The sequence below is a fragment of the Schistocerca americana genome, chromosome 3 (assembly GCF_021461395.2).
Source record: "Schistocerca americana isolate TAMUIC-IGC-003095 chromosome 3, iqSchAmer2.1, whole genome shotgun sequence".
NCBI classification, from domain to species: domain Eukaryota; kingdom Metazoa; phylum Arthropoda; class Insecta; order Orthoptera; family Acrididae; genus Schistocerca; species Schistocerca americana.
The window spans coordinates 688,687,369-688,714,926 of NC_060121.1; the positions used below are offsets into that span (position 1 = coordinate 688,687,369).

Genomic DNA, 27,558 nt, shown 5'->3' on the forward strand with positions numbered 1-27,558 from the left:
CCGGCCCAAGTATAATGTAGTTTCGGCCTAGCGCATGTTCGTACAGTTTCTTGCCGTTGGAGGTTCGTATTCGTGAGTTCCAATCAGGGTGTTTTGCGTTGAGGTCTCCAGCGGCTATTACCCGCGGTGCTATGTTGAGTACTGTGCTGATATCGCGTGTTACTATGTGATTAGGAGGATTGTATAGCCACCCTACTTTCAAAGTTGATTTTATTTAAGGCAGTCAATGTCACTAACCAGTACCTCGTTAACAGTACTACTGTACACTGAAATTGTCTGTTAGATGGTATATCTTGCTTTTATTTCTATGTATGTAACATTTTGCGCACCGTAAGATTACCTCTCATTTTAATGTTTTCAAGAGATTCTGAAGATCGTTTTGAGACGAAAAGCATAAAATTTTGAAGTTCAGATAATATAAAAACAGTCAAGGCAGATTATTACAGTTATGAAAGCGGACTTTTTTTTTAATGTTTTTGTGTCATTCTTTGGCAAAACGTAGTTTGGTAATTTCTTATGTTTTCCATTGTTTCATAGTTGTTTCTAATTCTTGAAGACTTGGTTCATCTAATGCAAGTCAATAAACGGCTATTTCTATTGTGTCACGTGCGTTTCGGTTCTTTTTATTCGTGAACCATCTCCAGAAATCATTTATGATCTCATTACTCCAAGATGGAGATGTATTTAGTTAGTCTGCGTAACAAGGATGTCCCGTTTTCAGCGTTTCTCGAGCACATTTCGCCTTGGCAGTTCACTTTTACTGTTGACAGCGTTTCGGTGAACAATGAACGTGAGGTGTTAATCCGAAATATGACGGAAAAACGACGAAAATCGGACATCGAAGTTACGCAGACCAACTAACGTATGTAAAACTCCAAGACAGCACATTTGCACTAAACAAGATCACAAAACGTCACTGAAGATGTTTCACAAATAGAAAGAAACGAAACGCGCGTGGCACAATAGAAGCAACCTTCCATTTAGTTGCATTTGATGAATCACATCCCTGAGAACAACGCTTTCTCTTTTAACATATTAGTGAAAGAAAAATAAAACACAGTTTATTTTCTTTCCAGTACTAAATGTTTTGTTGTACGAAGACGCCATAATCTATTAACATATTTATAAATTGTTACGAAATAATTAATTATTACTTCACCATGTTTCTCTTTGCAGCAATTATTGCGAACAAGACGATGCTAAGTGAACTGAAAGAGAACAGCAAAAGGTTGTTGCCAATTTCTGTGCCATACCACCTGTTGCCGCAAGCTGACCTCATAAATGAGAAGATACACGACTTTTATTTCTCCAGAGGATTTTCTAACGACAACATCACTGAAGTATGTATCCTATCCAGTGTGCAGAACTTAATCTTTAAGTATAATTTGCATGTACTTGTTCCTATTTTAGTTGTATTTTCCTGCTTGTCATCTGTCGCGTGGTGCAAATGAGAGTTTAGTATTTAGCTTAATATTCTCACTGCCCCCAACTCTTGGTTCTCCTGAATTATATACGTATAGTTTATACGCTGAAAAAGCAAGGTACGCTGCACGTGTTCAAGAAGTCGCCATCTTTACTTTTTGGAACGAGCTTAACGATACACACGCATACGCTGGATATTTATGCTATCGTTTTTATGTATCGTCCAATACACAATTAAAAATAACTTCAACCTCTTGGTTCTGGCTGACTTCCTTTGATTGTAAGATCGATGCTTCAATTGGAAACCCTCTCCATTATACATAGAATCGGGACCCATCTGCCCCATTAACTTAAGTACTTTACTGAAAACAATCGACCTCTGCAATGCACGAACCTTAAAAACACTTCAGAGAAAAGAGTAAAAAGTAAAATGAAAAGAAATAAAGTGACTAAGCACTGGTTTTGGTTAAAATCAGGTACATACTTATGCCAGTACATATGAAATTCACAGAGAAGTAGTTTTCAGGCAGGATTCGTGAAATAAAAATCTTCATTTTATTTCAGTGACTGTATCGACTCTAATAAAACTACCTAAGCGCTGCTCTCTCTTAGACAGCTTATATTTGAGTAAAAAATGGTTCAAATGGCTCTGAGCACTATGGGACTTAACATCTGAGGTGATCAGTCCCCTAGAACTTAGAACTACTTAAACCTAACTAACCTAAGGACATCACACACATCCATGCCCGAGGCAGATTCGAACCTGCGACCGTAGCAGTCACGCAGTTCCGGACAGATGCGCCTAGAACCGCTTGGCCACTGCGGCCGGCATATTTGAGTAACTGTACCTTTTCTTTGCTCTGATCTGATGTACAAGTTCTTAAAAAAAAAAAAAAAGAAAAAACGAACTTACGTTATGAATGTTTTCTTGGCGCTGTTTTTTTGTACCATTATTCTAGACAGTTTGTAATCTCAACTCTATTTACTCATCGTTTTAGAAGGCAGTACTTTCTAAAACGATCTTGTCTGCGCTATTGGTTTCACTTTTTCTTCTGTAATAGTGATTTTTTCAGAAAAAAACTAGGGTTTAGTGTCCCACCAGTCAAGAGCTCGATGGGGTGTAGGGGAGTAAGTTTCCCACGAATTCTGCACGCTGTCACACAATGAGGTGGCGCCGGCCCAAGTGGCCATGCGGTTCTAGGCGCTGCAGTCTGGAACCGCGAGACCGCTACGGTCGCAGGTTCGAATCCTGCCTCGGGCATGGATGTGTGTGATGTCCTTAGGTTAGTTAGGTTTAACTAGTTCTAAGTTCTAGGGGACTAATGACCTCAGAAGTTGAGTCCCATAGTGCTCAGAGCCATTTGAACCATTTTGAATGAGTTATGGGATAGCGAAATGCACACATACGGATGACAGCAGTATTCCCTACACAATGTATAAAAGACGGTGCACTGGCAGGGCTGTGTACTCAGGTGATTCACGTGAAAATATTTACGGCGTGATTATTGCCGAACGACGGGAACTGACATACTTGGAACACGGAACGGTAGTTGAAGCTAGACGCATGGGACATTCCATTTCGGTCATCACTAGGGAATTCAATATTCCAAGATCCAAAGTGTCAAGAGTGTGGCGAGAATACCAAATTTCAGGAATTACCTGTCACAACGGGCGCCACAGTGACCGACGGCCTACACTTAACGACCGAGAACAGTAGCATTTGCATAGAGTAATCAGTACTAACAGACAACAAACACTGCCTGAAATAACCGCAGAAATCGATGTGGAATGTACTATGAACGTATTTGTTGGGACAGTGCGGTGAAATTATTCGTTAATCGGCTACGGCAACCAGGACGTATGGGTGTGTGTGTGTTGTCCATAGTGTAAGTTAGTTTAAGTTAGATTAAGTAGTGTGTAGGCTTAGGGACCGATGACCTCTGCAGTTTGGTCCCATAAGACCTTACCACAAATTTCCAGTTTTGCTACGGCAGCTGACGACAGACGTGAGTTGGTTGATTGGTTCGTTGTTGTGGGGGAGAGGACCAGCAGCGAGGTCGTAGGTCGAATCGGATTAGGGAAGGAGGGATAAGGAAGTCGGCGGAGCCCTTTCAAAGGAAGCATCCCAGCATTTTCCTGAAGCGATTTACGAAAATCACGGAACACATAAATCAGGATTAGTGGACGCGGGTTTGAACTGTCGTCCTTCCGAATGTGAGTCCAGCGCGCTACCGAAGCGTGTGCCTTTGCTAACAGCACGACATCGCCTGCTGCGTCTCTCCTGGACTCGTGACCATATCGGCTGGATCCTAGACGACTGGAAAACTGTGGTCTGGTCCTGAAAGTCCCGATTTGATTTGGTAAAAGCTGATGGTACTGTTCGAGTATGCCGCAGACCCCTCGAATCTATGTAACAAAGTTGTCAACACTGCGCTATGCAGGCTGGTGTTGGCACAATAAGATGTGGATTGTGTTTACATGTACTGAACTGGGTCCTCTGGTCCAACTGAACCGATCATTGATTCAAAATGGTTGTATTCGCCTACTGGAGGCCATTTGCAGCCACTGATGGACTTCATGTTCCCAAACAATGATATCATGTCACTGGATTCGCAGTTGTTCGCCAGCATTGGTTTGAAGAACATTCTGGACAAATCGAGCGAAGATTTATGGGACATAATCGAGGGACCATTACGAGCACACCTTACTACATCGGCATCACTATCACTATTATGGACGGCTATAGAGACAGCATGGTTCAATATTTCTGCGAGAGACTGCTAATAATTAGTTGAGTCCACGCCACGTCAAGTTGCTGCACGCTGGGCAAAAGGAGGTCCGATACGATATTGAGAGGTGTCCCATGAATTTAGTCACCTTAGTGTAGACTGCTGCTCTAGATACGGCTGTCCCTGTGGCGGTTGTTTTTATCTAGCGATTCGGACAGGAAATCCCTAGTACATATTTGCTAGCGGGAAGTCGCTGCAGAGCTCTTCATGTTGATGTAATAATATGAAGAAATCTTGAGATGTTTACCAACACATGGGCATGATGTTATCACAGGCTCATGGAGATGACTTGTTTTCATTGAGGTTCTTTGCGGCTGTCCACATACAACGATACCAATGATACACCACTACCACCACTACTGCCAGCATGCAACTACCTATTTCAGTTACACGGTGATTGCCGAGGGTCGCCTGCTGCCAGAGCACTTCCTTTTAATCATAATTTTATTCCATTATCCTGAAATGCGAAGATGGGCTACCAGCGTTAGATTTGTTGCTCTTGAGCCAAAAGCCTTTTAAAAATGCAAATAACATTTTAAAATAATTAATTGGTTAAATGTTTACTTTTATAAACGTAGATGCGGTTTTTTTTTCAGTACCTCTCTGTATTATACCATCAGTAGTTTAGCAGCATAAGATGTCAGAAGCGTCCACTTGCACAGAGCGCTCCAGTTTAGATATTCCTTGAAGTCATAGACATAAACCATTTGTCACCAACTTCCACTTTAAGACCTCCTCTAGAATTTTTCGTGTTGACGTTTTTACGGACAGCTGGTTTGAACCATACTTAAGAAGCAAAATGCAAAAAGTTGTGCTGGATAATTCGAGCAATACAATAAACGTATTCGCAATTGCGAATCAGAACAACCGTAACCTCTGGAATGGAATGACGACGATGAAAATTTGTGCCGAACCGGGACTCGAATCCGTATTTCCCGCTTGTCGCGAGCGGTCGCCTTAGCATTTAGCTATCCTTGCACCACTCACGGCCAGCCATAAACTTTCGTCTATGACCTGTATTCATTCGTACATCAATTTTGTTAATTCCCGTACAGTTCATATGTTGTACTCGAAAGCCGCTTGCCCAGTATCGGCAGAGAAATACAGGGTGATTCAAAAAGAACACCACAACTTCAGGAATTTAAAACTCTGCAATGACAAAAGGCAGAGCTAAGCACTATCTGTCGGCGAATTAAGGGAGCTGTAAAGTTTCATTTAGTTGTACATTTGTTCGCTTGAGGCGCTGTTGACTAGGCGTCAGCGTCAGTTGATGCTAAGATGGCGACCGCTCAACAGAAAGCTTTTTGTGTTATTGAGTACGGCAGAAGTGAATCGACGACAGTAGTTCAGCGTGCATTTCGAACGAAGTATGGTGTTAAACCTCCTGATAGGTGGTGTATTAAACGTTGGTATAAACAGTTTACAGAGAATGGGTGTTTGTGCAAAGGGAAAAGTTCTGGATGGCCAAGAACGAGTGATGAAAATGTAGCACGCATCCAGCAAGCATTTGTTCGCAGCCCAGGAAAATCGACTCGCAGAGCTAGCAGAGAGCTGCAAATTCCACAATCAACTGTAAGGAGAGTCCTACGAAAAAGGCTAGTTGTGAAACCTGAACGTCAACTACCCGAGGCGATGGATCGGCCGCCAGGCAGCCCGTGACAGAGCACTTCATCACTGGCCTCCAAGAAGCCCTGATCTTACCCCCTGCGATTTTTTCTTATGGGGGTATGTTAAGGATATGGTGTTTCGGCCACCTCTCCCAGCCACCATTGATGATTTGAAACGAGAAATAACAGCAGCTATCCAAATTGTTACGCCTGATATGCTACAGAGAGTGTGGAACGAGTTGGAGTATCGGGTTGATATTGCTCGTGTGTCTGGAGGGGGCCATATTGAACATCTCTGAACTTGTTTTTGAGTGAAAAAAAACCTTTTTAAATACTCTTTGTAATGATGTATAACAGAAGGTTATATTATGTTTCTTTCATTAAATACACATTTTTAAAGTTGTGGTATTCTTTTTGAATCACCCTGTACAATACTGCAGTGCACTGCAATATCGTAGTTCAAGGAATGCCGGAAGGGTACAAAATTTTAATGACTGGGGACAAATCATAAATGGAGTCTCCAGGGTTCAATTTTGGATCCACTCCTATTCCTTATATAAGTCACTGACATTCCACTAAACATGCTGCAAGCAGAACTGCTAATTTTTGGAGATTATACTAGAGTTACAATAAATCACATTAAAGGCAATGCTACAGAAGAAATTATTTATGATATTTTCCAAAGCATTCAGTGATTCTCTGAAAATGGACTCTCCTGCACAACAGATACAGTCATAAAGTTTTTGATCATTTACCGACAACAAAAAATGTCAGAGAGGTAGCGAAGCAAGTTTTAAATTTAATTTAAAATCATTTCTCCTGGACAACTCGTTCTTTTCCACTGACGAATTTCTACTTAGCCAGAAAACTTTTTTTAAAGTGTAGTTGCATGAGTCGGACTAAAATAATAATTTGTTCATTAATGCTAACACTTCTTCTTCTTCTTCTTCTTCTTCTTCCGTATCTGGATGCACCAATTATATCTTCTCTTCCCAGTAATTAGCAACGTATGTTGCTTTGTGATTGACCTTCAAAATATCGTCTTTAGTGCATGTTATAGACGTATATGGGCAAATCAGTAGGTGGTCCAAGTCCTGTATTGCTCCGCATTCACACCTATCGCTATCACTGCAGCTCCATTGAAATAGGTTTGATTTGCACCCAGTTACTCCAGTGCGCAGCCGGTTTAATGACCTCCAAGTTGTAAAAGCTAGTTGAAATCCTGCAGATCCCTCCTCAAGTAGTTCCATTGTGGAGTGTGGCACCATTTCTTCCCAAATAGATAGCCGCCTTGCGACGGGCTTGGTGGCGAGCTCTTCAATATTTTCAATGAAACTCCTGCGGGATTTCAACCGGACACATTGTTTTCGGTGCATATGCATCGGGTGTCGAGGATCATTCTTTTGTTTTGATCTTTCGATCTTGGCAGCTACTTGTCTACGGACAGTTGATGGTGCTATGCCTATGATGGGATAAATTTTGTCTTTGGGAGTTGGTTTGAGGCATCCTGTGACAATACGTACAGTTTCGTTTATGGCGACGTCAACTTGCTTAGTGTGAGCAGAGTTCCTCCAAACTGGCGCCCCGTATTCTCTGCCGAGATACTCAGCGCCAGACCCGTGGTGCGCAAAACGTGTGGTTGAGCTCCCCACGATGAACCTGTTAGCTTCTGCAGTATGTTGTTCCTGGCACAGACCTTTTTTTTAGTGTTGTGACAGTGCTGCTTAAAAGTAAGTGCTCTGTCCAATGTTACTCCCAGGTACTTTGGTCTGTTTGTATGCTTCAGCTCTTCCCCTTGCCACATGACTCGGAATTTCCGTTTGGCTTGTTTGTTCCTAAGATGGAAGGCGGATACTTGAGATTTACTAGGGTTTGGTTTGAGATTATTGCCATCGTAATAGGTAGCAAGTTCTGTTAAGGCTCTTGTGAGATTCTCCTCCACTTGTTCAAAGGTTTTATCCTGTCTGGCCACTGCTGCATCATCAGCATAAATGAACATTCGCGTCTGGTGGCTGATGGGAAGGTCATTCGTATAGATGTTAAATAATATTGAAGCCAAGACACTACCCTGTGCAAGTCCATTTTTCTGTGTCCTCCATCGGCTGTTTTTAGATTGTAAGGTTACATAGTAGCGTCTGTTCTGTAGCATGCATTGCATGAACATAGAAAGGGTGTAGTCCTTGGTGTTAACACTATAATATGCACATATCCTGTAAACTGGCTCACTCTACATCATTTTAATAAAATAATCGTTCAAGTGATCTACGGAACATGTAACTAATTAATTAGCTAACATATATCTGCCTTACTACATGTCCCACTCACATTCATTTATTTTCATTTCACTCATCTACTTCGGTATGTTCCTTACTCCATTAATTTGTTTTGCAGTAAATTTTTCGTATCAGGCATATCAGGATCTTCGTTTCTCTAAAGTACTTCAGGCTTTATTAACCCTTCTATTTATTATTCTGTCCATACATACAAAAATTCATTATTTGAAAAAAAAAAATACAACCGACCACATTTTGTACAGTTTTACTTACGCCATTACACGTATAAGGCTTTCACGCATCTACAACTGATGTAATAAATTTTTCTTCAGTATAGCATTTGCCATGTGGTTGATTAATTTTCATTTTGATTTCTTTAATGAACGTTGTGCCTAATGGAATTTTTTTTCGTAGTTCTATTCAGATTCCGTTTTCATCTGGCCCGCAGTCGACGCTGTCGGAAGATACAAAGACAGAGCGCCAGTGTATTTCTATTTGTTTTCGTATAAGGGGAAGTACAGTTTCACAGATTTAGCTGGAAGCGAAGAAATCTCAGGTAAGATAAGGCCAAAGTGTTGTATATTCTGCAGTTGATTTAAAGGCTGTTATGTTGTATTTTTCTGCTTTCATCTTATTTGTATTTGCTATTAACGTATCGACAAATATTGTTAAATGTAAATATAATTCCGAAATTCTGGAAGTTTTTATCCAACACAAATTAGATTTAAGAAAGTATTACACTGCCCGCCTAGGTCTGTCAGATTATATGAATGTGTTGTGTCTGTTCTTTCTGACGTGGGCAGTGGATCCACCATCTTCAGTGCGGATGCACAAACACGTCCGACCTCTGGGAATCTCAGAGAGCAAACATGGAGGAAATGGGCAGGGACTGCTGGTAGCTGGTGCTCGATGTGAATGTGGATCGGCCTGAGGCGTACTGATATAGTCCGCGCAGTTGCGGTACGGTAGGTCAGAGGGTTGGCTGCCCTCTGTAATAATAATAATAATAATAATAATGATAAAAACACTGAGTTAAAGGATCGACGATGAACTTGAAGCTGCGGATTCTGCGAGGTGTCTGTTCTTTCTGGCATGTCCGAAAGAATAGACATCACGCCTTCATATAATAAGGACTAAAATGTTCACTAAATATTGGCTTTAAAGTGCGTACCTTAAGAGACATAGGCCCTTGTTCATGTTCGCAAATGTGAAACATCTCCATACTGAACGAGAGCTCATTCCTCATAAGGTGTGCATTTTAGAGCCGATACTTAGAGCGCACATTTATCTCTTGTTCCGGTCCATGCTACCTCCTCCCACAATATGAAAAGCAAAGAGGTTGCAATAGAAGAGGTGTGCTTCATAGTACCGGAGACGAACAAGTATGCCCTTTAGAGTCCATGTTAACTTAACTTTTTTCGTTTGTTGGTCCATTCTGCCACGTGTGAAAATTTATCGGTGGAGTTCTTGTTCACCTTATATACGCCTGAAAATAAATTAACGGAAAAAGTCACAACAGCAAGGAAGAGTTGTGCGACATAAACGAAATTCGGTAGGCGTGTTTCTGCACCTGAAAGATATATGTTTATTCAAATTTCGTGACAGTCGCAAAAGAGTAGCGCTAGGTGCGTAGCTACGAGAACACAAATAACGCTATGACGGTTGTGAATGTTAGTTATCTTTGACACTGGGGAGTTGATGTTAGTCAAGAATGCTCACTGAGTTTGAAAGAGCTCTTGTAATAGGGTTATAAGAAGCGGGATGTTCCTTCAGTGATACAGCAGAAAGACTTGGAATGTAGCCATTGTACATGATCGATGGCGGCAGTGGTCAGGGGAATATACTGTCATAAGAAGAGCGGGCCCTGGACGACCACGTGACACTACCGACAGAAAAGACCATCATGTACGGCTGTGGCTCTGGCGCATCGTACTCCGTTTGCAGCAGCAATCTGAGCAGCACTTGGCACCACAGTGACACCAATCAACTGTTACATAACGGTTGCTTCAGGGACAGCTCCGAGCCAGAAGCCCTATAACGTGCATTCCACTGACCCAAAAACACAGCCATTTCCGACTTCAGTGGTGTCAAGCGACAGCTCACTGAAGGGCAGGGTGGAGGTCTGTTGTGTTCCTGCAGTTTCTGCCCAGGTGCCAGCGATGGTCGTGTGTTGGTTAGGAGGAGGCCACTTGAGGGCCTGCAACCAACCTGTTTGCGTGCTGCACACACTGGACCTACACCTGGAGTTATGGTCTGGTCTGGGATGAGATTTCGTACGACAGTAGGAGCACTTTCGCAGTTATCTCACGTACCTGACTGCAGGTTGGTACATCAGTCTGGAAATTCGACCTGTTGTGCTGCCATTAATGAACAGAATTACAGGGGAGTTTTCCAGCAGGATAAGGCTGTTGTAACTCAACACATTCTAGAGAGAGTAAACATGTTGCCTGGGGTCCACGCTCGTCAGATCGAGTCGAACACATATGGGCATTATCGGACGACAACTCCAACCTCTTCTCCAACCAGCATTAATTGCCCCTGTATTGACAAACCGAGTGCAACAGGCTTTGAACTCCATCCCACAAACCGACGTCCCCCACCTGTAAAGCACAATGCATGTACGTTTGCGCGCTTGCATTCAATATTCTGGCGGCTACACCGGTTATTGATATACCAGCATTTCCCATTTGCAGTGGCTTATCTCGTGATTATTTTAACCTGTGATCTTACAATGTTAATCACTTAAATACGTTGCCTAGGCAAATGTATTCCCGAAATTTTATTACTCTATATTATTCAAATTTTGGTGTTGAGATTTTTCCCGTCAATGTACACTCCTGGAAATTGAAATAAGAACACCGTGAATTCATTGTCCCAGGAAGGGGAAACTTTATTGACACATTCCTGGGGTCAGATACATCACATGATCACACTGACAGAACCACAGGCACATAGACACAGGCAACAGAGCATGCACAATGTTGGCACTAATACAGTGTATATCCACCTTTCGCAGCAATGCAGGCTGCTATTCTCCCATGGAGACGATCGTAGAGATGCTGGATGTAGTCCTGTGGAACGGCTTGCCATGCCATTTCCACCTGGCACCTCAGTTGGACCAGCGTTCGTGCTGGACGTGCAGACCGCGTGAGACGACGCTTCATCCAGTCCCAAACATGCTCAATGGGGGACAGATCCGGAGATCTTGCTGGCCAGGGTAGTTGACTTACACCTTCTAGAGCACGTTGGGTGGCACGGGATACATGCGGACGTGCATTGTCCTGTTGGAACAGCAAGTTCCCTTGCCGGTCTAGGAATGGTAGAACGATGGGTTCGATGACGGTTTGGATGTACCGTGCACTATTCAGTGTCCCCTCGACGATCATCAGTGGTGTACGGCCAGTGTAGGAGATCGCTCCCCACACCATGATGCCGGGTGTTGGCCCTGTGTGCCTCGGTCGTATGCAGTCCTGATTGTGGCGCTCACCTGCACGGCGCCAAACACGCAGACGACCATCATTGGCACCAAGACAGAAGCGACTCTCATCGCTGAAGACGACACGTCTCCATTCGTCCCTCCATTCACGCCTGTCGCGACACCACTGGAGGCGGGCTGCACGATGTTGGGGCGTGAGCGGAAGACGGCCTAACGGTGTGGGGGACCGTAACCCAGCTTCATGGAGACGGTTGCGAATGGTCCTCGCCGATACCCCAGGAGCAACAGTGTCCCTAATTTGCTGGGAAGTGGCGGTGCGGTCCCCTACGGCACTGCGTAGGATCCTACGGTCTTGGCGTGCATCCGTGCGTCGCTGCGGTCCGGTCCCAGGTCGACGGGCACGTGCACCTTCCGCCGACCACTGGCGACAACATCGATGTACTGTGGAGACCTCACGCCCCACGTGTTGAGCAATTCGGCGGTACGGCCACCCGGCCTCCCGCATGCCCACTATACGCCCTCGCTCAAAGTCCGTCAACTGCACATACGGTTCACGTCCACGCTGTCGCGGCATGCTACCAGTGTTAAAGACTGCGATGGAGCTCCGTATTCCACGGCAAACTGGCTGACACTGACGGCGGTGGTGCACAAATGCTGCGCAGCTAGCGCCATTCGACGGCCAACACTGCGGTTCCTGGTGTCTCCGCTGTGCCGTGCGTGTGATCATTGCTTGTACAGCCCTCTCGCAGTGTCCGGAGCAAGTATGGTGGGTCTGACACACCGGTGTCAATGCGTTCTTTTTTCCATTTCCAGGAGTGTATATGTCTATTTCCTGCACCTATACGTTTCATATTTTTATAAGCAACAAAGTATCTCACCTAGTGCGACTGACCGACAACAAATTTCCAAATCGGTTCTTGATAAAAAAAAAGACTTTTGTGATAGCATTAAACAGTCACCAAAATTTACTGTTTTTCTTTTAACTTATAAATTATTTATTGTTTGGACTGGCCACGATATATTACCCCATAAGAGACTGACTGAGACCTATTACCTAGTTGTTTGCTGGCCAGTTATCACAGCGGTAACTAATTTAGATGGGTTAGCTCATGTCCTCTGTTACGGACGCTGTCGTCACAGGTACCAACCACAAGTGACAATTGCGTCCTGAGATGCAATTTCTGTGACTCTATGCAAAGAGTGTTTTAGTTCTCTCTGTGGCGTGTTTATTTTAAGCAATGGAGAGTGTGCACCGAGAAGTGACACAGATTTTAAGGTCCAACAAACGGAATTCACGACTCCACGTTGCCAGGGAACGTGTGACGTGTTTACTAGGGATTCACCAGGTTCTTGACACCAGAGCCACATAGCGCGCACGGACAATTACGAACCTACGTTACCAACTTGTTCCCCTTTCGACTCTGCTTGACTGTCAAGCTGTTCAAAAAATTGTTCAAATGGCTCTGAGCGCTATGCGACTTAACTTCTGAGGTCATGAGTCGCCTAGAACTTAGAACTAAGTAAACCTAACTAACCTAAGGACATCACACACATCCATGCCCGAGGCAGGATTCGAACCTGCGACCGGAGCGGTCGCTCGGTTCCAGACTGTAGCGCCTAGACCCGCACGGCCACTCCGGCCGGCTGTCAAGCTGTTGTTCGGATCCAAATATACAAAGAACTCATTGGGCATAGGGGCAATGCGTACTGCAACGACACCAAGTAAAACATGTACAATTGACGACATACCGTTAAATTACTCTGACGAACAGTCGTTGAATAAATTCATCCGACAAAATACAAAAATGGTTCAAATGGCTCTAAGCACTATGGGTCTTAACATCTGAGGTCATCAGTCCCCTAGACTTAGAACTGCTTAAACCTAACTAATCAAACGACATCACACACATCCATGCCCGAGGCAGGATTCAAACCTGCGACAAAATACAGTCGGACACAAAAGTCTACATACACACCCATTTTGTAGCATGTTGCGTACAGCCTGGATCCACAGACGTAGACGTGCAACTCTGTGCCTGCATCCACGTCCACAATAAAATAAACCAAGGTGTTCAGACCGGTATTGTGCACTGCAAGCCGGATAGATGCAACAGAGTTTGTTTACTGCGGTACAGAAGTCGCAACACACTTCGAGTCTGTCGTTAGTTGCAAGAGAGACGTTGCTGTGAACACAATGCATGTGGTGTGGTTTGTTGATATAATAAACGTGCATTGCAATACATAATTAGATCGCGTAATATGGATTCAAAAAGAACCGAAATACCAGTGGAGGCGAGGAAAAATATTACTGAGCTCAGTAAAAAGGGTTTTTGACTTCTGAAAATTAGGGAAATTTTTAGGAGCCATGCAAGTGTGCAAACCGAAATAAGAAATTACAAGGATCGAGGAAGCGTAGAAAACAAAGCTAGATGAGGTCGACGACCAAAATTACCTAACAGGGAACGCCGACATGTCATTATAAAAGTAAATGAGGATCCCAGAATTACAGCCACGGAGTTGGCATTAGATGTCGCAAATACTAGTGGAAATAGTGTTCATCCCATAACAGTACGAAGACACCTGCACAATCATGGATTTGAAAGTAGAACAGCAAGGAAGAAACCGTTCATAAGCAGGGTAAATGAACAGCAGAGCCTAGAATTCCACATTTTTGAATACAGTACTTTTTACGGATGACAGTAAGTTTAACGTCTTCCAGTGTGATGCGCAGCAAAAGGTTTGGCAAAGAAGGAATGAAAGTTGGAAGAAGAGAAATCTTGTCCCATCAGTGAAGTATAGTGATGGAAATATTCTTTTGTGGGGTTGCATGTCTGGAACTGGAGTTGGAAATTCAGTATTTATTGAACGTATTATTGATAAATGGAAGTACCTCACCATCGTAAAGGAGAATCTGAAGCAGTCTGCTGAGAAACTGGGACTAAGAACAGACTTGGTGTTTCAGCAAGAGAATGACCCCAAGCATACGGCCATTGTCGTAAAACAATGGCTACTTTACAATGTACCAAAACAGTTGCATTCGCCTCCCCAGCCACCAGACATTAACCCAATTGAACATCTTTGGGGAGAACTAAAGCATATGATAAAAAAATACAACATCAAAAGCAAAGATGATTTAAAAGCAGCCTTAGTGAGAGAATGGAATAACTTTTCACCTGAGTACACAAAAAGATTGGTGGAATCTATGAGCCGCGCGGGATTAGCCGAGCCGAGCGGTCTAGGGCGCTGCAGTCATGGACTGTGCGGCTGGTCCCGGCGGAGGTTCGAGTCCTCCCTCGGGCACGGGTGTGTGTTTGTCCTTAGGATAGTTTAGGTTAATTAGTGTGTAAGCTTAGGGACTGATGACCTTAGCAGTTAAGGCCCATAAGATTTCACACGCAGTTTTGGAAACTATGCCTCGACGTTTGGAAGCTGTGATCGAAGCGTAAGGTGGCAATACAAAATATTAAATTGGGCCTGAAAGTGAAGAACATCACAGTGTATGTTTACTTTCGTACCTGACCGCTGTTTCATTTGTATGCTCAACATGTCAGTATATGGAATTATTAATAATTATGCAGTGTATATGTTGTTTTTCAGTTCTTAACATGTCTGTTTATGTCACAGAAAGTGAATACGTAATATTTTCTTGATTGATTTTGACTTCAATTGTTATTTTTACGATGTGTGTAGACTTTAATGTCCGATTGTATTTATGACCGACTGAGTGCAGTGATTACTGTAAAGCACTGTAGATAAGAGGTGTCTAACACGCGGCCGGTAGGCTGCATGCGTCCCAAGTAAGTTTCTATCACACGACTGGAAAAAAAAAGAAAAATTCAATTTATGTAAAGCTATGATAAATTGAATAGTTTCAATGTGAAACTGCTGCCAGGCGACACTATCCTCTCGTTGGTCCTCCCTGTTCTTTTTTTCTTGGTGGCCACTTTTAGTGTTAAATATATTATTTGCGGCCCAAATATACTCTTCTTCTTCCAATATGGAACAGGAGTTGAGGATCTCAGTAAATGCAGTTCCATCGCAAGCAGGCTCCAACCGAACATTGCTGTAGGAAATGCGTTCAGTGAGAATACGAAGATGGATACCTCGCGAAAGGCTCACAGTGACACATACAGTTGCACGTATTCAGTGGACAAAGAAACACAGAAACTGACTAGTAGCTGATTTGAGACGTATAGTGTGACAGACTAGTCGCGATGTTATCTCTTTTGAAATGATGCAAAGCGCCGAATAGATCGACTGCCGAATGAGGCACTTTTCCCACAGTGCGCGAGGGGTTCTATGATGTACTGAAAGTGATTCACGTACGATGGTTATGGTCCGTTCTTTCAAGTCACTGTCAACATGAACCAGGGTATTTATTTCAATATTGTAGTGGCCAAGTGTTGGCGTTTGTTCTACATCTTCTCGATGAGCACGTTGTGAACAGTCCAGTCTTCCAAGCTGACAACAGGTGGTAACATCTCAAAGCAGTGTCATTTAAAGCACGATTTTTTTATTTCTTAAGTAACAGAATGAAAAATGCTTCTGTTATAGTACAATAAAGGCCAATATGTCCTGGGCGGAGTTAGAAATACCGGGTGATCAAAAAGTCAGTATAAATTTGAAAATTGAATAAATCACGGAATAATTTAGATAGAGAGGTACAAATTGACACACATGCTTGGAAGGACATGGGGTTTTATTAGAACCAAAGAAATACAAAAGTTCAAAAAATGTCCGACAGATGGCACTTCATCTGATCAGAATAGCAATAATTATCATAACAAAGTAAGACAAAGTAAATGCTCAGTATGTCCACCATCATTCCTCAACAATAGCTTTAGTCGAGGAATAATATTGTGAACAGCACTGTAAAGCATGTCCGGAGTTAAGGTGAGGCATTGGCGTCGGATGTTGTCTTTCAGCATCCCTAGAGATGTCGGTCAATCACGATACACTTGCGACTTCAGGTAAACCCAAAGCCGTAATCGCAAGGACTGAGGTCTGGGGACCTGGGAGGCCAAGCGTGACGAAAGTGGCGGCTGAGCACACGATCATCACCAAACGACGCGCGCAAGAGATCTTTCACGCGTCTAGCATTACTTTGGTTTTTTTTTTTTTGGTTCTAATAAAACCCCATGTCATTTCAAGCATGTATGTCAATATTTACCTCTCTATCGACATTATTCCGTGGTTTATTACGTTTTCAAATTTATACTGACTTTTTGATCACCCGGTATAAGAAAAAAATGGTTCAAATGGCTCTGAGCACTATGGGACTTAACATCTATGGTCATCAGTCCCCTAGAACTTAGAACTACTTAAACCTAACGAACCTAAGGACATCACACACATCCACGCCCGAGGCAGGATTCGAACCTGCGACCGTAGCAGTCGCTAGACCACCGCGGCCGGCCCCGGTATAAGAGACGGACTTATTTGGTAGCTTCAAAAACATTTAAATCAAAGCTAGCTCCCTTCTTTTACATCGCTAACTCTGCCCAGGAACATATTCGCCTTTTTAGTGCTACAATAGGAGCATTTTTCATTCTGATTCCCAACTTTCATTCTATCATAATTTTGACGTTAGACCGACATAGCTTGGCGCCGGATGCAGATTGTTATTGACTCGGTCTGCGATAGACCCGGTATACATTCTTTTATTATCTTTTGAACCATGTTGCGGGTAAGGGTTTCACAAAACAGGACGACGATTAATTACATGTATATGTCTGTAGTCTTACTAAATTTGAACTGATTCGCACAAGTTTGAAACATAGAAGTGGCGCGCGTAAGAAAAAAGGAAAAAAATAAAAAAAGACACATTCAAGAAACGTGTTTTCTGCACGTAAAATCGTGATGAAGCTAGCGTCCGCTCAATTATTCTGCAAACAGGAAGAGGCAGAGCTCCCCTGCACGATACACCTCGAAACCCTCTCAGGTCCCGGCGGCGCGCAGCGCCTTCCTAAGTACTTGGTCGGGTTCGAGAGAGGCGCAATCGCCCGGAGTCAGGCGAGTAGACGCTTTCAGTGCGACCAACCGTGCTCCCAACTGAGCTTGCCGCTGCCGACAGAGGCCCGGGAGCGTGCTGTCGTGGCGTCGCCGGCGGGAGACAACACGCGGCCACCAAGGGTGACCGGGCAGCTCCAACGCTAGCCCACTTGGGTGTCGAAGCGAACTCTCCCAGCACAGCGCACGCGCCAACACGTCCGCACAGCTGCGATACAAACCAACAGCGAGAACCGCCGGGGCGACCGACCAGCAGACGGCGTCGCGGCGCCGAGTGCCGGGCGGCGGCGCATCCTCAACGCACACAGTCCTCAATCGGACCAGCACACTGCAGTTGTCCACCGCGCTTTTTGAAAGCAAGTTTACAATTTTATCGTAATATTGTATTTTTTATTTATCTAATTCACTTTAAACCGTTTCCACGCATTCACGTAACGTAAGAACGAAATTTAGCTGCTGCATTTAGTTAGACGTTAACCCATTGTATCTCGACAACGGCTAAAGATTACTCTCGGATAAAACAAATTCGTTTCGACTTTATCCATTTATCTATCTTTTTGCAAAGTTTAAACCGATTCGTTCAAGTTTAATGAATCAAAGAGGCCCGCTTCAAAAAGCCCCAGAAACGCATTTTTTGCATATAAAATCAAAACGAATCAACATTTTTCAAGTGGTCGAAAATTATTTTAGACCAAAGTGCGATACACTGGTGACCAAACTTGAACCATCAGTCCAGTCCACCGAGCGTGGTGGCACAGTGGTTAGCACACTGGACTCGCATTCGGGAGGACGACGGTTCAATCCCGTCTCCAGCCATCCTGATTTAGGTTTTCCGTGATTTCCCTAAATCGTTTAAGGCAAATGCCGGGATGGTTCCTTTGAAAGGGCACGGCCGATTTCCTTCCCCATCCTTACCTAAACCGAGCTTGCGCTCCGTCTCTAATGACCTCGTTGTCGACGGGACGTTAAACAACACTAACCTAACCTAACCATCAGTCCAGTCCGCAGTTATTTAAGGGTGACTGCTGCTTTCGCACGTAAAATGCGAACGGGCGTTACTGTTTTTGCACGAAAAATGCGGACGGTGCATATTCAAATGGTGCTATTAGCTGAACACCAATTTCAGCCTGTTTAAAATCTTTTGCGAAATGAATTAAAGGATTTGCACAATTTGTGCGGGCGCCAGCGACGGTTCGCCGTTCGAACCTTGCTTAATGTACTACAACATAGCTACAATAAGACAGATGGTCGGATGTCTATAAAATTGGCCGCTGGTATGCTCTAAACCGAAACATTTTAACCCCATGTTCCTAGCTCAAATAGGATCCGAGCACCAAACACCCCTCTGCCCGCAGCCTTGCCAGACATTGTCAGACATATTTGTTAGTAACGTAATCAGATTTATCGCTTCAGGACTATTTTTGATGAAGTGCACTATAAAAAGAAAAAAAGAAAACCCACTGTAAAGGCGGCGTATTTTGAGCCAGATACCAGGCGAGCTGATTAAGGACCAAGGGGCTCCACCTGAGAATGTTCGGGGGAGGGTTTCCAGTTCCGACAATTGCTTTGCAACGAGAGTAAACTTCTCGGGAACCTTTAACGGAAGTTGGAGTTCTTTAGTTTCATTATAGGACCGTATGTCTACTCGCCAGTGGATGTTCGAGTATGTATGTGCATAACGAAGTAAAGCAGATGACTGGCTCGACGTATGCAGTATACCTATTTAGACGTTTTCAGTAAACACTGAGAAAGAATCGATCGTGCGGTATCGAGATTCATCTACATCTACCTGACTACTCTGTTATTTACAAATAAGTGCCTGCTATTTCTTTACCGTTCCACTCGCAAACAGCACGGGGGGAAACTAAAATTTCAGTCTTCGCGGATGAGCTCTGATTTTTTTTTATATGATTATTGTTTCTCCCTACGTAGGTGGGCGTCATCAAAATATTTTCTTATTTAGAGGAGAAAGTTTGTGATTTCATGACAAAACCCTGCCGCAACGAAAAACACCCCCCCCCCCCCCCCATTCAGTAACATATCCGTGGCACTCTCTCCGCTATTTCGTCACAACACAAAACGAGCTGCCTATTTTTGAAATTTTTTGTTTTTTGAAGTTCTCCTTTAGTCCTATACGATGTGGATTCCATACCGCGCAATAGTACTCCAGATGAGGACGGACAAGCACAATGTAGGAGGTCACTTTAGTAGGCCTGTTGCATTTTTTATATGTTCTGCCAATATATGGCAGTCTTCGGTTTATCTGCGAGGGTTGGCACAGTCAGGAGTTTTCTCAAGAGAGGCCGCTCTACACTTTGGGGTGGAGAATAAAAAGTCAAAACAAATCTGTAGCTGAACCGGAACAGTAGTAGCATTTTACAGTCGAGTACATTAGGGATATCAAACCGGCAGACTTTGCATCATCGTCGCTTAACGTGCAGTATGGTTGTGGCAGCAACAGCAGTACCGTTCTATGTTCTACACGTTCCAGCGTTCTCAGTTAACGTGCAGTACTTAGTACGTTTTCCAGGATCGTAGTAGCCTAGCCACTTTTCTGTGCTCGTTCTTCGTCAGATTCAGATAGCCGGTCGTTTAAAGTAACACGACATACAAAGAGACAAGGAATGAAAAGTAATACTAAAGTTCAGCAAACGGTTACAGCAGTCGTGCGCAACTGAAGGTGAAAGTTGTGTGTTTGTTGTAAGTTGTACTCTGAAACAGAGCGTAACTGAACTTCGCCCTGGCTGGCCGGAGTGGCCGTGCGGTTCTAGGCGCTACAGTCTGGAGCCGAGCGACCGCTACGGTCGCAGGTTTGAATCCCACCTCGGGCATGGATGTGTGTGATATCCTTAGGTTAGTTACGTTTATTTAGTTCTAAGTTCTAGGCGACTGATGACCTCAGAAGTTGAGTCGCATAGTGCTCATAGCCATTTGAACCATTTTTTAACTTCGCGCTAACAAATCTGAAAGTTGTCTGACTTCTAAATTCCGATTACAGTTGCAGCTCTAGAATCGGGATAGTTACCCTACTTTGAAACATGAAATTATTTATGCAGGCTACTTTTTAGGAACGTTATTTTAAGTAATCTGGAAATGCATCTGATCGACTGTAAATTAGATTACTTAAAAGAATGATTCAGAAGAATACTCAGAATGATTAACTGTTACGTAATTTAAATAAGCCCTATTATAAAATCGCATCTGTTGAATTTACATGAAATTTCACTAATTGAAAACGATTCCTTGACTATGCTCTGGCTGCATAGATGATGAGCTGAAATAAATCACTGCTCCGCTGTTTGCCATCTCATCTCATTTCTTTTAAGGTCCTGTTTTAGCAAATTAGTTTCTGATTGTCTTTTTGAAATTATTAATTACTGCAAATTGTACCAAACCATATTTTTCTTTGAACAGTGGGAATTTATTTTGGAAATATTTGTAAGTGAGAAAAGGAAGTATTTTGAAATTATATTCAGTCCTTTAAACTCAAACTAAAATGAACAATCAGCATTGGCTCTCTCCACATTGTCATATAACATGATTCAGATTTCAAAAAAATATTTTTACTACAAAAATTTGTTGTACTGGATTCCTAACACAACAGGCATACTATTTAAATAATTTAAATAAGGGTAGACTAATTAGAAAACTGAAGACACGATTGATAGTTCTCCCGAATTACCAACATGTACGTATTACTGCACACAATGAAATTTTGAACAGCAACAATTACTGAATTCGCGCTTGCAGCTAACAAACTCAAAATAAGTTACCTTTCCCGAAGTGCAGTATCTTTATACTATCATCTTAAAAATCATTTTTCATGCTCAGATTACAATCCATGGAACAGCTCAAATAAAAATGTCCGTGCTGCTCATCCACTATTCAAGCTGCTCATTCCGCCACGATGTAACACCCACTCTCCACGATTCAACAACTACTACTAAGGACCAACGCTGCGTTTCGACTAGGTCGTTACCTACTTGCTTGCCCACGCTCTAATGCAACCTGGAAACCAGATCCTGTGTCCGCTCGTTTGTTCATCATGCAAAGATGTGAAAGTTACAACATTCCGAATAAACTGATGATCTTCATTGTATTTACATTAAAAGATGAAACAAGTGGTACATAACAAACAGACTCTGATTTACTAAATTTTCGCTTAATGTATAAACGCTTCAAATGTGGTTAACGGCGCCCGAGGTAGCAGAGCGGTACAATAGTAAACAGAGTAGGTGTGCCCAATTGCTATAGCAGTTCTTCGCAAAATATTTGAGTCAGTAACTTTCTTGCTGTAATTCAGAACAACTAGCTATGAAATATTACTGTGGTCAAATGTACAAACATGTTTGCGTAAACTTGATACATTTTCTCCTCACTGCGAACATAATTAAGTAAAGATGTTTATCGACCGTGAAGATAGTGTACCGACTTCACAGCGTGCCTCCTGTGATACTGTATTTTTCCGTTCAATCATCTCAGACCCCACACAGCCTTAAAAGACTTTTATGGCTTAATCCAACCATCCCTTCCGCATTCTACGAAACTTTTCCGTCCTGACAGGTCTGGTTGAAGTTTTTCAGGCATGAGAGACCTTTGACGAGCTCATCGAAAACTTTTTGTCTTAAGTTCTCGTATCACATCCGATAGTTCTTGGCCATGCGTTCCCTTTCAGTCTTCAAGATGTTACGCTGAAATGTTTTGGTAACCAAGGATTGTTCCTTGCAGCATCGTTGTAACCGTTATTGCATCAGATGCTGTTTTTGAAGTTTTTCTGGTGTTATTGTGTGAGAGCACAATCTGTTTCACACTGAAAGAAATTTTGATGCGTTTATAATCCATTGTTTGACTTCCAAATTCCAAATTTAAATTTTTATCGTTTTTGTATATCTCACACCCTGGAAAATCTCGAACTCGACCTTCCAGTGGAGCGTTCTTCAATGCTTCTCTGCAAGGCACCATCATCGCTGGCTTGCGACTTCTGATTCCCGTATGCTTACGTTGTAATCTGGGTCAACAGTGTCTCCACCAGTTAGGCCTCAGACTCCACAAATATCATGATGCATCTGCATATGCTAACATATGAATTCCATCTGTGAAATAGGCATCCTTCCCGTTACTGTCAATTTCAATGATAAAGTAAGGAAAAGATCACACACGTTTTGTTATAGGTTCAAATTATGCGAAGAACGTCGGAAACATTGTGAAAACAGAAATTCCTTACATCACTTGCAGATGCCAATTGTATAGCCTACTTATATGCATTTTTATGGAAATAAATTCTGTTCTTTTTCGTACACTGAAGAGTTGTGACAAGCTGGTGCACAAATGTTGCAGGTGTTGCTCATGGAGATGATTTGCTGTACCTCTTTTCGAACAACTCTTACTATGCAATACCTGGCGAGAGGCCAGCGAAGGATATGGAAGTAGTAAAGGCCATGACCAAACTCTGGACGAATTTTGCAAAAACTGGGTAAGTAATCGTTATGACTTAACGTAACGTTTAGTAGAAAATATGTTTCCTCAAAAGAAATCGGACTGACTACGACATACAAATGAGGGCCGATGGAAGTGAAAGATTTACTTGGGTCAGAATGACTTTTGGCAGAGCACGTAGCTGGCAAAGGTATAGAGACTTGGTCTCGGAATATACGAGGATTACCTGGATTTTAATGATGTAAGACTGGAATACAATACAAGGTATCTCAAAAGGTGTGTTACAACTTATATTATAGAATCCAAACTGATTAAGATACTCACACCATGTCTGACTTAAGTGACACACTGTCTCAGAAATTTTTTATACCTTCCAGTCAGTTTCAACAAGTGCGCCTTTGGTGGCACGCTCAATATCCAGTCTGAAATGAAGCTCTATCCAGACTCGGTGCAATATACCAGCATCAACTTTGTTAATGACAGCAGTGATTCGGTTCTTTAAATCACTGATGTGGTTGCCAGGCGATTGGTAGACTCTGTACTTGGCATACCCTCATACAAAGAAGTCCAGCAGTGTAATGTTAGGCGACCTATGAGGCCAGGGAATTGGACCACCCCTGCCAATCCATCGATTTGGAAACATCTGGTCTACAACATCTCGCACAAACTGAGCCCAACGTGATAGTGCACCGTTTTGTTGGAAAACGACTGTGTCTTGGCTGTCAGACAGTTGTAGTAACGCAAATAGCTCTAGCATTGAAAATAACTGTTAGAATTAACCGTTTTTAGAGAAAAAAGATCACACAACGCGACCAGGTATCAAAAAACACCACACATTCGCTTTCGGGCTTTCACGTATCCCTGGCATCACAGTATGCAGGTTGGTTGGTTCCAGAAGCGAAAATGGTATTTTTACACCTTGTCACACACGGATAATGTTGATCCGTCAGAAAATGAGAGATTAATCAGAAAGTTTCTAAACGATGAAGGTCGTCCACAGCGCATTCCATGCGTTGTGACTTGTCACATGGCTTGAATACGTGCAACGGTTGCAGTCGGTATAGATACATTTGTAACCGTTTCCGAAGGACACGGTGCACCATCGCCTAGGGATTCACATCTCTTGCGAAACCCTTCGGGGTAGTTGTGTGTTTGGAGTTTCCGGGCGCTCAACAGCAAGGATGTCAGCGCCCACGGCGCCCTCTAAACAGACATCTACGGTGAATACTGAAAAGGCAACCGTATCCATTCTGTGCCGGCTTCACTTGTTCCAGGTCGTCCAGTATGCTGATTCACGGCAGCGCATCCTGTCTGCATAAGATTCCTGTACCGCAGGTGTATCGATGTCCACGAGAGTGCGTGCTTCCTATATCGTGTTGGAAATCCCTTTAACCTGTATGTCCAGTTGGGTCTGAAAAATCCATTCCGCACACTCAGCGTTTTCTTGAACCATTGTCATCACGCTCCACTCTCAACAACTTGGAATAGAAAAAAACAAAAAGACTCAAGTTGTGGCGCACCTTCTCAGAATCCTGTTGTAGGCTTCATAGCCTCGCAGTCGGGAGTTTATGACCAGTGAAGCCAAAAGGATTAATGGAGACGTGACTCAGGCTTGTTGAGTACTGTTGTGGTTGCTCGGATGATGATTGCAGAAATACTTTGCAGGTCATTAACATGGCAACACAATGGAGGCATCATACTATAAACGTCAAATTGGCGTGAAGTGTACTAAATACTTGGATATGCATATGATCAGGTTTTCAGCACAACCACACGAAGTATGAGCACTGCCCAATCACATTAATGTGGCAACCTATTAAAAGCCTGAATAACCACCATTTGAAGAACGGGCCACTGCGAGACGTGCAGTAAGTGAGTCAGCGAGGTCCAGCAAGGTAGTGCGCCAAGCCGACTCCAGTGCCGTGGCCAACTGCTATAGGTCCAGAATGAGATTTTCACTCTGCAGCGGAATGTGCGCTGATGTGAAACTTCCTGACAGATTAAAACTTTGTGCCGGACCGAGACTCGAACCCGGGACTTCTGCCTTTCGCGGGCAAGTGCTCTACCAACTGAGCTACCCAAGTACGACTCACGACCCGTCCTAACAGCTTCAATTGGTAGAGCACTTGCCCGCGAAAGGCAAAGACTCCAAGTTCGAGTCTCGGTCCGGCACACAGTTTTAATCTGTCAAGAAGTTTCACATCAGTGCATACTCCGCTGCAGAGTGAAAATCGCATTCTGGAAACATCCCCTAGGCTGTGCCTAAGCCATGTCTCCGCAATATCCTTTCTTCCAGGAGTGATAGTTCTGCAAGGTTCGCAGAAGAGCTTCTGTGAAGTTTGGAAGGTAGGCGACGAGATACTGGCAGAATTGAAGCTGTGAAGATTAGTTGTGAGTCGTACTTGGGTAGCTTGCTTGGTAGAGCACTTGCCCGCGAAAGGCAAAGGTCCCGAGTTGGAGTCTCGGTGCGGCACACAGTTTTAATCTGTCAGGAAGTTTCAACTATTATAAACTGACTAAACTATTGGAGAGTTCCTAGATAACAGAACGCAGCATGTCATTCTCAATGGAGAGAAAGTCTTCTGAAGTAAGAGTGATTTCAGGTGTGCCGCAGGGGAGTGTCGTAGGACCGTTGCTATTCACAATATACATAAATGACCTTGTGGATGACATCGGAAGTTCACTGAGGCTTTTTGCGGATGATGCTGTGGTATATCGAGAGGTCGTAACAATGGAAAATTGTACTGAAATGCAGGACAATCTGCTGCGAATTGACGCATGGTGCAGGCAATGGCAATTGAATCTCAATGTAGACAAGTGTAATGTGCTGCGAATACACAGAAAGAAAGATCCCTTATCATTTAGCTACAATATAGCAGGTCAGCAACTGGAAGCAGTTAATTCCATAAATTATCTGGGAGTACGCATTAGGAGTGATTTAAAATGGAATGATCATATAAAGTTGATCATCGGTAAAGCAGATGCCAGATTGAGATTCATTGGAAGAATCCTAAGGAAATGCAATCCGAAAACAAAGAGAGTAGGTTACAGTACGCTTTTCGCCCACTGCTTGACTACTGCTCAGCAGTGTGGGATCCGTACCAGATAGGGTTGATAGAAGAGATAGAGAAGATCCAACGGAGAGCAGCGCGCTTCGTTACAGGATCATTTAGTAATCGCGAAAGCGTTACGGAGATGATAGATAATCTCCAGTGGAAGAATCTGCAGGAGAGACGCTCAGTAGCTCGGTACGGGCTTTTGTTGAAGTTTCGAGAACATACCTTCACCGAGGAGTGAAGCAGTATATTGCTCCCTCCTACGTATATCTCGCGAAGAGATCATGAGGATAAAATAAGGGAGATTAGAGCCCACACAGAGGTATACCGACAATTCTTCTTTCCACGAACAATACGAGACAGGAATAGAAGGGAGAACCGAAAGAGGTACTCAAGGTACCCTCCGCCACACACCGTCAGGTGGCTTGCGGAGTATGGATGTAGATGTAGATGTTAAACCCATGGTGCGAACAGCCCATGGAGGCGGTCCCACAGGTTCTCGATTAGGTTTAAATACGGGGTTTCATGGCTCTTTGGACCACACACTGAACTGTGTGACACGTTGCACTGCTTTGGTGGTAGATGCCGTCGTACCGAGGAAAAGCAAGATTGCATGTAGCGGTGGACATGATCGCTATAGATAGTCAGATTTGTGTTGATCCATTGTGCCTTCCAGCATGACGAAATCACCCAGGGAATGCCCTCTAGCTTGAACCCTTCCTATCATTCCTGCAGGTGTTTGGTTTCATACGTTTCACGGCGTACACGCGAACAGCCGTCTATCCGATGGAGCATAAAACGTAATTCATCTCAAAAGGCCACTCCATGGACGTCCAGTTGTAGTATTTGCGCCCAAATTCCAAACTTCCTCGCCTATGAACAACATTCAGCATGTGTGCGTGAACCAGACTCCTGCTGCTGAGACCTGCACACAGCAATACTCGCTGAACGGTCATTGGGAGCCCCTTGAATCAACAAGGTGGCCATTTGCTCAACAGTTGCACGCTATTTGCCTATACACATCTCGGCAACCGTCGTTTACCCCTGTCATCTGTGGCTCGTGGTTCACCACAGCTGCCTCGGCATCTGTTTTGGACAGCGCCGTTTCGCCATGCACGGTATTCTTTAACCACGGCCGCAAGCGATAAGTTTAAGAAATTAGTCGTTTCGGAAATTATTCCGCCCTTGGTCCAGAAGCCAGTGACCATGCCCTTTTGGACGTCAGACAAATCGCCCCTCCCCCCACCCCCCACCCCAACACCCTTAATATACCCTTTACTGCTAGTGTTTCCACCTGTCGTCCGTGAGTGGTTATTGAACGTGACGTCGAACATAGGCGCTCGTCATATTAAAGTATCTCGACCGTGTAGTAAATACACCGTCTGTATTCTCTGTATCAGGATAGATAATGCGTTAGACTTCTCATTCAGGAATGACATTTGTATTCTGTCAATAAAATTCTTCTGGGTTTGAGGCCGCATTGTCATCTGTAAAAATTCCGACTTTTCGGCGACTGTTGCAAGGCGCCTT

General features: G+C 43.6%; 1 protein-coding gene across 1 annotated transcript in view; it reads left to right on the forward strand.

Moving 5' to 3' along the window:
* LOC124606314 (juvenile hormone esterase-like) overlaps positions 1 to 27,558 on the forward strand; it is a 136,851-nt gene that overhangs the window by 99,357 nt on the left and 9,936 nt on the right. The window contains exons 7-9 of the mRNA XM_047138296.1: positions 1,177 to 1,340; positions 8,506 to 8,647; positions 22,874 to 23,009. Of these exons, the coding sequence (XP_046994252.1) occupies positions 1,177 to 1,340; positions 8,506 to 8,647; positions 22,874 to 23,009 (442 nt within the window). The remainder of the gene's footprint in view (positions 1 to 1,176; positions 1,341 to 8,505; positions 8,648 to 22,873; positions 23,010 to 27,558) is intronic.